Source organism: Mustela nivalis (genome assembly GCF_964662115.1).
Source record: "Mustela nivalis genome assembly, chromosome: 10".
NCBI lineage: Eukaryota > Metazoa > Chordata > Mammalia > Carnivora > Mustelidae > Mustela > Mustela nivalis.
The window spans coordinates 7,797,350-7,812,358 of NC_139029.1; the positions used below are offsets into that span (position 1 = coordinate 7,797,350).

At 50.7% G+C, this 15,009-nt stretch overlaps 1 protein-coding gene across 1 annotated transcript; it reads right to left on the reverse strand.

The window, feature by feature from the left end:
• Positions 1–6,741: 6,741 nt before the first annotated feature.
• NPPB (natriuretic peptide B) lies at positions 6,742–8,596 on the reverse strand. Its single transcript, XM_082686157.1, has 3 exons — positions 8,217–8,596; positions 7,725–7,980; positions 6,742–7,156 (listed from the first exon to the last, which is right to left on the reverse strand). Exons 1-3 carry the CDS (start codon positions 8,331–8,333, stop codon positions 7,140–7,142), a joined length of 390 nt encoding a protein of 129 aa, XP_082542283.1. The 5' UTR covers positions 8,334–8,596; the 3' UTR covers positions 6,742–7,139.
• Positions 8,597–15,009: the final 6,413 nt, after the last annotated feature.

Here is a 15,009-nt window from a genome sequence, read left to right on the forward strand (position 1 = left end):
GTCGTGGCAGGTGGCTCGGCCCCAGAAGGCCGGCGCCGCTCCTCTGTCCTGAGGCACTTCTGAAGTCTGTCAGTGGCCCAAGGACCAGCAGAAATGCTGCACTAGGGTCCAGGAAGAGAATTGCAGAATTTTCCCAGCTCCTTTTATGAAAGTCACTGTCCCTCTTCCAGACCGAAACGGAAGCAGGGCATTAGTGTCTGAGTCTCTTCTACAAGCCAGAAGTTTCTGCTCAGTTTCATTTGGGTTTTGTTGGGGGGGGGGTTGTTGTTGTTGTTGTTGTTGTTGTTGTTTGTTTGTGGAAGGGGAGTGGCAAGAGAAAGAAGATTCAGTTTTGCTGCCCAGAGGACTTCCCATAGAACCAACACCCCCTCCTACCCTGACGAGACTTAGTGGGAACACAGGTCTCAGATACACTTACTACCTCAATCCCAGCAAAGCCTTTGATTTGTGCCTAAAACAGAAAATGGCTCGATGTAAATTTCCCTTCTTTCCCATGGCCCTGCTCAACCTGGCGGGGGAGGCGGGAGGGGGTGTGTATGTGGAGGAGTCGATCTTTAACACGGTGCTTAGAAGCGAGCCTGGAGGAGTGAAACAGAAGAAAAGCAAAAGGAACAGGAAACCAGATCCACCCCCCACCCCCACCTCTCCCACGAACCAAAAAATCAAAAGCCTTTGTTTCCTGATCACTGGAAAGAAGTTGTCTTAGTCATATGTCGGGAGGAGCGTCGCAGATGGGTGGGAGACCCCAGAACTGCGGCTTCTCTGGTTTCCATCTCAGCGTTTCCGTTTTAGGATCCTCCGTGGGGATGCTGCGGGCGGCTTCGGTCCCAGCAATGCAGCACAAGTCCAAAATCGGTATGAGAAACCCTTGGTGTCCATGGTATGATTCTGTCGGACACAAATGGTCTAACACAGAAGCCCCAGTTGGGAGAAATCGGTAAGACCCTGATGCACATTTGGGGATGGTTATTTCTGATTTTGAAAATGATGTTCTGGGAGTGCCTGGGTGGCTCATTCGGTTAAGCGTCTGCCTTCAGCTCAGGTCATGATCCCAGGGTCCTGGGATCGAGTCCCCTGTCAGGCTCTGCTCAGCAAGGAGTTTGTTTCTCCGTCTCCCTCCACATGTCGCTCCCCCAGCTGTGCGCGCTCTCTCTCTCTCTCTCTCTCTCTCTCTCTGTCAAATAAATAAATGAAATTTTAAAACAAATGATGTTCTGTTTCTTTGGTTCAACTTGGAGGACCCTGGCCCTGGAAGTTGGCAATAGGTTCACTAGAAAGCAAGACCCAAGGCAAAAGTCCAGTTGCTAAAGCTTTATGGGTGTGGGGGCAGTTCCATTAAAGAGAAGCAGGAGCGAGGGGAAAAGAGAAATGAGACAGTGTGTATTATTTAACTACAGCTGTGTAACAAATAACCCCAAACCTTAGCAACTTGAAACGGCACACGTTGGTAAAGGCAAACCTTTACCAAACAGTTTCCATGGGTCAGGAATCTGGCCCTCCCCATCTGGGGTCCCTTGCTCAGGGCTCCTGGAGGCTCCAGTTAAGACATTAACCCGGGCTGCCGTCAGCTCAGGGCTCGGCTGGAGGATCTGCTTTCAAGTTCACTCCTGTGTCAGCTGAGAGACCGCAGCTCCTTGACGACTGCTGGCTGGAGGTCAGTTCCTCGCCACGTGGGCCTCTCCGGAGAAATGCAGCTGACTTCCTCGGGTCCAGAGAAAGATTATGTAAGCTCTTCACGACTTCCTTGTCCTGGAAGGGACATCCCAAGGGCACAGGTACCAGGAGATGGGGGGCCTCAGAGTTCTGGAGGCCAGAAGTCTGGAATCAAGGTGTCATCGAGGCCATGTTCCCTCCGAACCCTGTAAGGCGGAGATGTCCTTGCCTCGACTGGCTTCTCGCACGTGCCAGGGCTCGTTGGCACTCCTTGCCTTGTAGACACAGCACCCCAATCTCAGCCTCTGTCGTCTGTCGTCACATGGTCATCCTCTCTCTCTGTGTTTCTCTCTCCCCTTCCTATAAGGACACCAGTCATATTAAATGAGGAGCTGCCCCCACGCCAGTCAGACCTCATCTTAACTCATTCCTTCTACAGTGAGACTGTTTCCCAATAGGGTCACATTCTGAGGTTCTGGGGCTTTAGGACTTCAAGATATCTTTTGGTTAGACAGAACACAATCCATAACAGACACTTTGTCTGTGGGGTCCTTGCTAACTCCTGTCTCTCACTGCTCAAGTGCCAAGCCCACCCTCACCCTAGTCCTGCTCCAAGGCCATGAACTCCCCTTCCCTCTGGGCTGCATTACGCACAGCTCCCTTAGGTAGTGGCTGGGGAAATGTGAGATTCCATCCACTCATGAACTGTCTTGGCAACCTCTCCTTGCCAGGGAATCCCGCCTGTTGTGGGACGGGGATGGGTGGTACATGGAGGCGGAGAGGGGGGTCAGACAGCATCGATGAGAACCAGGTCAGCCATTGCGAATGCATCCAATGGAGCCCTTGCTGCATTTTCTGGGAAGCCAGAGATACAGGCCAAGCGTGAGGCGGTGCACTTGTCCGCAGCTGGACTCCACGGTTGTGCTAGTCCAGCACCAAGCCAGATCGGACACACCCTGATTAGAAAAAAATTTCTGGGGGCACCCGTGTGGCTCAGTGGGTTAAAGCCTCTGTCTTCGGCTCAGGTCCTGGGATCGAGCCCCGCGTCGGGCTCTCTGCTCAGCGGGGAGCCTGCTTCCCTTCCTCTCTCCCTGCCTGCCTCTCCGCCTACTTGTGATCTCTGTCTGTCAAATAAATAAATAAAATCTTTTTTAAAAATTTCTGAATGCGGGGTGCCTGGGTGGCTCAGTGGATTAAGCTGCTGCCTTTGGCTCAGGTCATGATCCCAGGGTCCTGGGATCGAGCCCCACATCAGACTCTCTGCTCAACAGGGAGCCTGCTTCTCCCTCTCTCTCTGCCTGCCTCTCTGCCAGCTTGTAATCTCTCTCTGTGTGTCAAATAAATAAATAAAATCTTTAAAAAAATTTTTCTGAATGATTGGAACAAAGAGTTTGCCTTAAGTCCCTCTCTTACCCACCCACCCCTCCAAGGTACATACCTGAGAGCCTGCCACTGCTCCTTGCCCTCCCTGGGGTCTTCACGGGAAGGAGGCGTCACCCTCTGGCTGAAACATGAAAATCCAGGGCTCTCCCCTGATGCAGGAAGAACCAGACGAGTGGAGAGGGCGGTTAGAAAGCTGATGAGCGGATGTCAGCGTGAGTGGTGAGAGCAGAGACCAGGAACGGAAGTGAAGGATTGTGTGTAGGAGACGCCAGGAACGAGGTGGAGTGGACACGGTGCCCGCCTGGGTGGTTCAGCCAGAGAACAGAGTCAGGCAGATTCCTGGGGCTCTAATCATTGAGGCGGAGTCCCAGGAGAAGCTTTAACCATCTGGGGGTTTCTTAGTTTAGGTTCTCCTGAGCCTGAGAGAAGGATCCAAGCATAAGGAGTTTCCTTCGGCCCCAATCCCAGGAAACCTCAGCAGAATGAGGATGTGACTAGGAAAAGAAGGAAGTCAATGACCACCACGGCCAAGCGGAGCTCCATCCCCTGTCCCTGCACTCTGAGAACACGTGTAAGATGTATGCCACCTGCGAATCAACGGTGCTGGGGTCTTTGAGTGCCGCCTGCTGCCAGATGTTGGTTGAGTGTGGCTCCTGGTTGTTGTCAAGTCCCCGACGGGAGCCAAGAGGGCTGGGGCTGCCAGAGAAAATCACTGGGCAGAAAAGCACAGTGCTGCTAGATAGAAGCAGGCAGAGGACAGGAGACTCTCCACGTGAGAGCGGGAGCCAGGGTCCCAGGGCAGGTCCGGAGTTTGGGTGTAGAAATGTTCCAGAACATCCAGGCAGGTGCATGGGCCTGGCTCCCGAGCCGATGGGAGAAATGGGTCACCTAGTGAAACAGGACTGGTTGTTAAAGCTAAGGGGAGTGCCTGAAAAGTCCTCCAGAGGCCAAGATGGAAGGCTGAGAGCTGCCACATGAGCAAAGACAGGTAGCCAAGTTTGATTCTGTTTAGATCTGCCCTTGTGGGAGAAATACATTCTTTTTTCCTGCCACAGATTCTCAGAAGGGTCAAAGCTGCCACAAGAGGGATGAAGAAGGACTCAGCATTGAGCCCTTGAGAGTCACAGGTGCACAGTCGGTGGCACGAAAGGAAGTCCCAGTGTTGTCCTGACTTTTGTAACCTCCACACTTGGCACCCAGCAAAGCTTGTCCACCCTCTACTGAAATTCTCTCCAGCTCCAAAGCCTTGGGTCTCAGGCCTCCTGGGCTCTATGATCACCAGCGCTTGTTTCTGGGAAGATTATAGCGACAAGCATTTATGGAGAGACATAATCTGGCAGGTTCATTGGGCAACATCAATAGTAGGGAAGTCAGGGAGCTTATGGCCATGGCTACAGTTATGTTGGGGAACGTTTGGAGGAGCCAGGGGCACAGGTTGGGGAGGGCAGGGTTTAAAGGGCATCTGTAGACAGAGCATTGTGTGCTCTGCTTCCTGCAAACACAGAACAATGGGAAACTCAACGTAGGGTACGTCGGGCTACCCATGCCCATCCTCTGGCAGACATAGCTGGCTCCCTTGCAGGTCTCTCTGGAGTCCTCCTTCCCAGACTTCTGTTTGGGGAAAAGGTCCAAGAAACAGATATATCCTACATACAGACTCTATCACCTAAACCCTACATAGGGACGAAAGAGACTCACCGGGAAGAATTCTGGAGTGCTGGCTGGATGTGGGGAGTGGGTGCTCTGGGAGACGTCTGCCTTCATCACCTGAGCAGAGGGCAGAGGTTGCCAACAAGCAAATGAACCGAGTGATGCCATTAGGAAGGTAATTCTCCCTCCCACCAGCAAGCCTCATTCACTGACTTGGGAGGGGATAGGGGGTGTTGTGGTTAGGGACCTGCATGCTAAACCAGGTTCTGTAGCCGTGAAGCCTGGCTCTGCCACTGGCTAACTGAAAGATCTTGAGCAAGTTACAACACCTCCCTGTGCCTCAGTTTCCCTTCTGTTAAAATGGGGGATAATGAGAGTTCTTAGTAGATTTGTTGTAAGGACTACACAAGTTAACAGACCTGTACCAGGAGCCTAATGAGGCCCTGATGAAAGCTCACTACACTGAGTCCTCATTGCTCTCCCCGGGTCAGACACGCGAGGAAAAGATGGCTCACGATTTTATTAGAAAGGATCTCACTCCTAAGGCTCGTTTAAGAAGTCTTAATCAATGGAGTGCCTGGGTGGCTCAGTGGGTTAAGCCTCTGCCTTTGGCTCTGGTCATCGTCTGAGGGTCCTGGGATCAAGTCCCGCATCGGGCTCTCTGCTCAGCGAGGAGACTGCTTCCCCTCCCCCACCCCGTCTGCCTCTTTGCCTCCTTGTGATCTCTCTGTCAAATAAATAAATAAAATATTTTTTTAAAAAGAGAGAGAAAATCTTAATAGATATCAGTGGCTATCCATACCCTCCGGCCCACCTTGAGTCGACGAGAACTACACAAAGCCCAGCCCACTTGCAGCAGTTCCCTCCCTCAAAGAAATACTGGCTGAGAACAGCAGGAAGGTTAGGAGAGAGAAGTTCAAGGCCAGGAGCAAGGGAGAGAGCACAGGGTCAAGAGTCACTCGTCTCTCCGCCCACGTCTCAGGGCTGGCATTCTCAGCCGCATCCTGCCAGCTACAGGGCTTTGGTTTTCTGGGTCTCAGTTTTCTCATCCATCAAGTGGGGATAAGAATAGTCCTGTCCGTTCTGCAGATCTAGGATCATAAAAGACATCCTGGGCAAAAGGGACTGACTGCATGAGCCGAGGTCTGGAGAGGCCTGAAAGCCGTGGGGTGTGACCCGGGATGTCTGGGACACAGGAGGCAAGGGGAAGGGGGTATATAGAGGACAGGGCAGGGACCCCCATAGGAATCCCTGCTGAATAAAACAACGCAGTAGGACTCCGGTGGTTGTCCCCTTTTCTGCCCTAGCATGAGAGGTTCCTATCTCTGTGGCAGAGAGGAAGTGAGGATGTTGATCCCCCAGAAGAGGGGCACCCTAAAATGGTGGGCCTGGTGCCAGACACTTCTAAACTTCTGGGCTTGGGAAATGAAAATGCTATTAAACTCTGAGTTTTAAAGGTCTTGACAGGGAGACATCACGAATTAAATGTTGGAAGCTGAGGTTTGAGGAAGAAAGGAGGGCTCATCCCCATTTAGAAATGCATATAAGCCTCTCTCTCTCTCTCTCTCTCACACACACACACACACACACACACCCTACCCCTAATCTTTGAGATTTTAGCTCAGACCTCCTGGAAACAGCCATCACCAAGAGAGAACACCTCCGATGGCAGAATTCCAGGCAGAGGGAATACTAGGAAGCAGATACTGACACACACCCTCGTTTGCACAAATGTATCAAGGCCCATTTCCACCCCCAGGGAGCAACTACCAGCTTTGAAAAAGCAGTTTCTGTAAAGTGTCTTGAATGCTTGAGGTATTTATAGATATTTCAGAACATGGAAAACCGTTCAAGAGAAGAGAGGCTGCCCCAACCCTGCCTGACCAGCCCTGATGCCATCTCCCTGCCCCAACATTAAGACACTTTTGGAATCTTCATGAAAACCAAAGGTTTGGGTTTTTTGGGTTTTTTTTTTTTTTTTTGGTTTTTAGTTCTTGTTTTTTATTTTTTTAATTATTTTTTAAAGATTTAGTTTATTTATTTGACACACAGAGATAGAGAGATCACAAGTAGGCAGAGCAGCAGGCAGAGAGAGAGGGCGGAAGCAGGCTCCCCACTAAGCAGAGAGCCTGATGTGGGGCTCGATCCCAGGACCCCGAGATCATGACCCGAGCCGAAGGCAGAGGCTTAACCCACTGAGCCACCCAGGCCCCCCTAGTTCTTGTTTTTTAAATGATTTATTACTCAATGCACTGGGACAAATCAGTTTCAAAAGAACCTATAATGTTGGCTTTATTTCACCATGGAAAATTTGTGCTCGGAGGTCAGAACCGTCTTACATAAAATGATTGAAATAAATAAATAAATAAATACAAATAAATACAAATTGCCTCAAAGGGCTCAGGGGGGCCTTTGAAGAGTCAGATGCAGGTCTCTACAGCCAGGGCTTCCTCTTAATACCTTCTCAGCACTGTGGGAAGAGAAAAAGAGTGATGATGGCATCAGAGGGAAACTGAGGCAGGATCTGATCTTCTCCGCCCCAGGGGCCATCCCTGCCACCATCCACCATCCCCCATCCCCAGTTGATCTGGATGTTTGAGGCTTTGGAATAATCCCTCTCTCTGGACCTCAGTCTCCTCATCTGTAAACTGGGAATCATCGTCGCCCTGGTGATCCTGACCTCTGCCTCTGCGGCTATAGACAGGTTAGGGGAAGCCAGGAGGAAAATGCTTAGGACTCTTTCTGCTCCAAGGAGAGGCTGCCAGACAATGACAGGATTTCATCCTAAGGTGGTTCTGCCCCTTTTGGTAAGAGAGGCAGGAGGTGGCTAGAGGGGGGGTTGGGACTCAATGATGTCCACATTTAATATTTCTAGAAAGACACTCCATGGCCCTAAGAACTGTCAGCAGGAGAGAGTAGCGTCCAGATGTCCTTTCCTCAGTGTGTTCCCTGGAGACAGCAGACCCCAAAATGTCTCCAGTGGTGAAACCCACAGGTATGGGGGAGGGTGACCCAAGGAGGCAGGGAGGGGGTTTTACCATTGCAGCCCAGGCCACTGAGGGAGCCGATCCGGTCCAGCCTCCGGCCAAAGCACCCTGACTTGTGCATCATCTTGGGGCTGCGTAGTCTTCTCAGGGCCTGGAGGACATTGTCACTGGGCCCAAGGGCCCTGGCAGGTGGTTGCTCCTGGGTCTCCCAGGCTTCTGTGGGGCTGTGGTCCTGCTGGAGGGGTCCCAGGGCCATCTGCTCGGCCTGCAGCTCTGAAACTGTGTCCCGCAGGTGGTCCAGCAGCTCCTGCAATGCGTGGGGATAGCCTGAGCCTCAGGGAACCCGCACCTGGGAGACCCGCCCTCACCGGCGCCCAAGTGAACCAACCGCCGTGGGTATGGAGTTCTGGCACCCATTCTCGTCACTTTCTGATTCCCTTATCGCTACTTCCCAGGGTAAACTGAGGACCTCTTGGGACAGTAGCTAAGGACCCCTGAACTCCCGCTACCCACCGTGGCCTTTAGGCAGGCTGCTGAGCTCACCTGCATTGCGGACAGCTGGGAGGCGGGGCCAGGCCCACCCAGCGGGTGGGAACGACCTCCTAGTAGCAAGAACAGGACGAGCGGGAGGGCCCGGAGCAGCGCGGTCTGGGGGTCCATGTCGCTGGAGAGAAGTGGAGAAAGAGATTGTCGCCGCGCCGCCGCTGCTGCGCTTCGTCCCAGGTCGCGTCTCACCTCTTCGGGTCCCGCGGGCGCTCTCCTGGATCCTTCGCCAACGTCGGCCTTTTATCCCGAGCCTGGAGTTATCTCTGATTTATCGGCCGCATTCCCGCCCGCTGAGCTCAGGGCGGGGGAATGCGCCCCTCCGCGCGTGCGACCATACTCGCGGGGGGTGGAGGCTGGGGAGAGCAGGCCTTGTATAGAAATGGGCCCGGCCGGGGGGCGGGAGCGCGCGGGAGACATCAACAGGTCCTTTGCCTCCTGCTTCCCCTTTTCCTGCAACACTCCTGGGGCCTTTCCTACCCATCCCCAACCATTCCTGGAGAGGGCAGAGGCAACTCCAGCGTTCCGCGGCTCGACGCAAGTGCGGGGCACACGGGGTGACTCAGAGCGAGAACAGCCCCCAGCCAACGCCCCAGCACCGCAGCGCGTCTTCCCTCCCCTCGCCTGCCTGTACTGGGCACACGGTTGGGTCTGCGCACCCTCGCTCGGCCGCTGTCCGTGGTGCTGATGCCTCTGAGCAAACCTAGAGCCGGGAGGTCTTTCTCTCCTCAGTTCAGGTCTAGCTAGAAAGACAAGCATGGAGTAGGGACTGCGGAGACCCCTCCCCACCCTCTCACAAACAGCCTGCACTAGGATGTGCATTCTCCAATGTCATCTGATTAAAAGCCTGAGCATGACAAGGAACTTCTGGAATGCTGACCCTGCTTCTATCCCTTAAACGGTAGAGCTTGATTTGGTTGGAATTTTGAGAGGCAAAGCCCAGAGATGAAGTCACCCAGGAATGCTGTCTATCAAATCTCCTCCAGGTGCCAACACCTCCTCTCCCCCACCAAGACAACATGGGACGGAAAAAGCAAAGATGAGTGGAAGATTTTTATCTATTTAGTGGAACACTAGAAGTGTGAGGTGGGCCCCTCCCCAGTGCCTCCTTCATCTGATCACCAATGACCTAATTCCCGTTAACAGATGGTCTGGACCTCCTGTCTGTGATTACAAATGAGGCATCAAAGAAAAATGGTCCTGGAAAGAGACACAGCAGATTAAATCCCCCTAAAGCATGCATGACTGATGTCACCACCCCTTCCAGATGCCTTGTGCTGACAAGCAGCAGGATGAGAGAATGCTATATGGGTGATAGAGAAAAGGCAGCAAAGGGCAGAAGCTGTGACCTTGAAACAAATATCTTACCTTAGAAAAATAGCATCTGCCTGATATATGAGAAAAATACTACTGCTTTTCATTTTTCAAACAAGGAAACTGAGCTCAGAGGAATTAATCTGCCTTCTTAGTTGATAAACAGTAAATCTTGAGTTGCAACCCAGGCAGTCTGACTCCAGACCTGACTCTCTTAATCATTGCCAGGGTCATTGCAAGGGGTTCCTACTAAAAGAAAAAACTGGATTAATCCACTGTCATCACCGACAGTATAGAAAGTTGTGTGTGCAAGCACACACATGCACCACAGAAAAAATATACAAAGATTAAGTGTCAGTGAAAGAGACAAGAAAATCCAACTAGTTGCAGAGCTGAGCCAGAGGGTCAGAGGCTACTGAGAACATAGAGAGTCCCTAATGCTGGATGGCAGAAGTGTTGGGAGCAAGACAGAGTCCATCAGTCAGAAGTCACCTGTCAAGAAATGACTCTTCATGTAATCTGTGCCTCACCTACTCTCCTGCAAACTGAACATATGCTCCCTCCCTTCAAGGACTACAAGGGAGAAAATGATGTCTGTGAAAGCCCATGGCATTATGGGAAGAATTAGAAATTCAAAGAATTAGAAATATAATCACCCTGAAGGAGATTGTGATCCCACTAGGGAGGGAGTCAGGCCAGGGAAAATAATTAAGTGCTAGATACTCTGACAGAGCCTCCACTTGCCCCAGCAGATGGGATTGTGGAAAAGATTTTAGGGAAGACACAGGACTGGATACAACCTCTAGGATCTTCTGTCCAGTGAAGAACAATATATTATCAATTAGTTCCCACACCAGAACACCCGCACAAACATTTATTAAGTGCCTACTGTATGCCATGCACTTTCCATTCCTATTAAGTGGAGCTAATCATACCATCATTGTCACAACATTACTGCATAAGGATTAAGTGAGATGGTATATGTGGTAAGCTACATAATGTTCCCCCAAAGATGTCCATGCCCTAATCCGCAGAACCTGAGAATATGTTGAGAATACCTGACATGGCAAAGGGGGCTTTGCACCTTGGTTAAAGATCTAGAGGTGGAAAGATGATCCTGGATTATGGGGGAGGGCTAATGTGATCACAAAGGTCCTTATAAGAAGGAAGCAGGAGGATCAGAGTCAGAGAAAATGGAAAAATGGAAACAGGTCAGGGATAGAGAAGAGTCTATACTATTTCTGGCATCTTTGAAGATGGAGGAAGAGCCCATGAGCCAAGGAGTGTAAGTGGCCTCCAGAAGCTAAAAAAAAAAAAAAAAAAAAAAAAAAGCAAAGAAATGGATTCTTCCCTAGAGCCTCCAGAAAGAACACAAGCCTGCCTGCCAACACCTTGAGTTTAGCCCACTGAGAAAGCATACTTCAGACTTCTGCTCTCCAGAACTATAAGGAAATCAGTTTATATTATTTTAAGGCACTAAGTTTGCAGGAATGTGTTTCAGTAGTAATACAAAATTAACACAGTGTGTGTAAAATGCTAAGCATAGAACCTGATACTTAATAAGCCCTCCGTGAAGGTGGTTGTGATGGCAGAATTGGTTCTTGCCAGGGTCAAACCTTAGGTGCTAGGTGCTAGGTGCCGACTGCAGAGAAAGAAATAAGCCCCTTAACTTATTCAAAAACCTTTATCAAAGGTTGGGGCCACAATGGTCTGGAGCCCAGACTCTGGAATCAGACTCCCTGCATACAACACCACCTCAACCTTTTGCTACGTATATGATCTTGGGCAAGTTAGTTCACCTCTCTTCGTGTTTTCTCATGTCTGCATCACAGGATTGTCACGAGAAGGGAATGGAACCTTGCAGATAAAACTAAGCCTTCACTAGGAGGTAGGTACACCATGAACAAGACAAGCTCTGCTCTTGGGGAGCTGACAGTGCAGGGAGAAAGACACAGTCGCAGAACTACAACCGCCCCTTCTGCCGGATGATGTGGCAACCAATACAGGAGAGTCCTAGGCACTCTGTAAGCACAAGCAGGAATGCTCAGTTGAGGAGGATAAGTTTTGAAGGATAAGAATGAATTAGCCATGAGGAGGAAGATGGGGAGGGCCTCCTGGGCAGAGGTGACAGCTACCACCTCTAATACCTTAGTTCATCTGGGCAGCTCTAACAAAAGAGCACAGATTGTGTGGTTCATAAACAAAAGAAATGTATTTCTCATAATTCTGGATGCTAGGAGTCCCAGATCAAGGTGCTGGCAGATTCAGTGTCTGGTGAGAGTCCTCTTACTTGTTCGTAAGCAGCTCTTTCCTCTGTAACCCCATATGGCAGAAGGGACAAGGGAGTTCTCTGAGTTCTCTTTTATAGGGACGCCAATCCCATCGTGAGGGCTCCACACCCGTGACCTGATCACTTCCCAGTGGTCCTACCTCTTAATACCTTCACATTGGGGAAATAGATGTCAATGTATGAATTTGTGGGGGAAGGTACACAGCCATTCAGTCTGTAACATCTAGGCTCTTGGCAGAAGGAAGAAGCTGAAAAAAAAAGGAAGGTCTGGGACAGTTTCCCTCTGACTCTTACCTCCAGCCCTGGACAGCCATAGAGGGCAACATGAGAACACTGACCACTAGGGGAAGGGGAAGGAGGAAGCAAGGAGCACTGCCCAGGGAGTCAACAGGTGGTACATCTCTGCCCACAGCTATCTCGTGGTCTGGCTTTACACAAGGCATACGTCTGCTCTGGGACTCTGTTTCCCCTTGTGTAGAATGAAGGAATTAGACGAGGACTTCTCACGGGTACAGAAGCCCTGCAAATGTCTGCTGCCCCTAGTTCATGGTTAGGTCTGTTCACCTGCTCCCAGCCCTTGCTAGTGTCTCAATCTTCTATGACGTTCAGACTTTCTCAAAAGCCAGAAAACACCTACAGAAGGGCCATCAGACTCTTCACAGCCGTGGTGTCAATGCAGGTGCATGCATAGGGGTGTGTGTGTGTGTGTGTGTGTGTGTGTGTGTGTGTGTGTTGGGGGTGCTTTGGAAACCAGCCTGAGTGTGCAGCTCTTCTCTGCCCTTGAAGTGAATCTTCAAATTGTTGGTTATCAGAGGGAGATCTGAGCTTGCTAGCCTGGGAGGAAATAGCTATTAACTCTTCCCATCCGTGCCCAGCCTCACCAGTAATATCTGAAGCATCTGAGTGTAATGGAGGGATTGCCTCTCACTTCTTTTTTTTTTTTTTTTAAGATTTTATTTATTTATTTGACAGATCACAAGTAGGCAGAGAGGCAGGCAGAGAGAGAGGAAGAAGTAGGCTCCCCGCTGAGCAGAGAGCCCAATGTGGGGCTCAATCCCAGGACACTGGGATCATGACCTGAGCCGAAGGCAGAGGCTTTAACCCACTGAGCCACCCAGGCGCCCCTGCCTCTCATTACTATAACCTCATAAGGAAACCAAAATCTGAATGGGTCAGGTTCCTCCCCACTACCTCCAGAAAAGCCTGTATTCATTTTGTGCCTCTAGCCGACGTCCTGGTGAAATTGGAACTCCCAGACCCATAAATGCTGAAGTTCATCTACTTTGGTCTTCGTAGTTATGCGAGCTGATAAATTCCACCCCACCACCACTTTTTTTGCCTAGACCAATTTAAGTTAAATTTTTGTCACTCCCAACACAAATCTCCCTAACTGACCAGTCCCCAAAAGAAACTGCACCCCTTTTTTTTAGAAATATTAGAAATATTTCTTGAGGGGTGCCTGGGTGGCTCAGTGGGTTAAGCCTCTGCCTTCGGCTCAGGTCATGATCTCAGGGTCCTGGGATCGAATCCCACATCAGGCTCTCTGCTCAGCGAGGAGCCTGCTTCCCTCTCTCTCTGCCTGCCTCTCTGCCTACTTGTGATCTCTTTCTCTCTGTCTCTCTCTCTGTCAAATAAATAAATAAAACCTTTAAAAAAAGAGAGAAATATGTCTTGAGAATAAGACATCACAGCCCTTAGTAAAAGCCCAAGGTCTAGAGAGAATTTTTTTTTTTCCTGGTTTACCACAGCACTTTATTTCTTTCCCACAATGATGCATCGCTGGGCCCAAATGTTCTCTCATGACGGTAGAAAACCAAAATTTGTCATGTTTTCAAGAACTGAAAATTGCATACGAAACTCTTACATAAATCAAAAGAAGGAATAAATGCACAGGGGTAAAAGCAAACCATTTTTCAACTTAAGGCAAGTAACAACCCACAGTATTCTGTCAGGAAAACATCAGTTAAGAAAGGAAAAAGGACATGGGGCACCTGGCTGCCTTGGTCGGTGGGACATGTGACTCTTGATCTCAGGGTGTAGAGATAACTTAGAAATAAAATCTTTAGGGATGCCTGGGTGACTCCGTTGGTTAAGTGTCTGCCTTTGGGTTGGGTCGTGATCCCAGGATCCTGGGATCGAATCCTGCATTGGGCTCCCTGCTCAGTAGGGATCTGCTTCTCCCTCTGCCTGCCGCTTCTCCTGCTTTGCACACTCTCTCTCTCTCTGACAAATAAATAAATAAAATCTAGGAAGGAAGGAAGGAAGGAAGGAAGGAAGGAAGGAAAATGGGTCCTTGAGGGCAAGACTTCCCCAACCCTGTTAGACGGGCAAGACAAAATGACAACAGGGTACATGACGGCCCCAGTAGACAGCACCATGTTAGCACAGAGGTCACACTTCATGATGGAGTTGAAAGTGGTCTCGAGGATCCCACAGGACTCCATTCCCAGGATAGAGGACTGGAAGAGCACCTCCGGGCACTGGAATTACTCACTGCCCATGGTGATCACCGCCAGACGGGCATCTCACAGTTCTTCTCTGAGGAAGAGGATGACACAGCGCCAGCCCTCTCCTGCTCCAAGTCCACCGCTACGTAGCACAGCTTCTCCGCAGTGTCACCCAGGAATTCCCGCTCGGCCATGGTGTTGATGCTGACGCCACCCTCCCTGAAGATTCGCATGAAGTTGTCCACCAGGTCTCCGCCAACCAGGTCTAGACACAGGACGGCGAGGGCATGGCGTACCCCTCATAGATGGGCATAGTGTGGGTGACCCCATCACCAGAGTCCATGACAATATCCTGGGGCATCTGGAGACATACAGGGACAGTACAGCCTGGACGGCCACACACGTGGCAAAAGTGTGGACAGTCTCGAACAAACATGGGCCTAGCAAAGGCAACAGCTGGTCCCAAGGTCCTACGGTGCATCTGGCACATCTGGGAATGGCAAAGAGACCAGCGCTGGGAGTGGAGGGAGTAACGAGAAATGGGCTCAGTGAGGTATTGTGGGCTCCACAGAGCACAGCCTCCTGGCTAGGACTTTGGCTAACCTTACCTCGAGTAACGTGAGGGCCATTGAGTGTTGAAGGTCAAAGAGGATGTGCTCTCCCTTACTCTAAGGCCTCCGTGTTCCCAGAGCTGGCCACAGGCACCTCTGCTGTTCTCCATTCTCAGCAGGCTGGGTCCCCC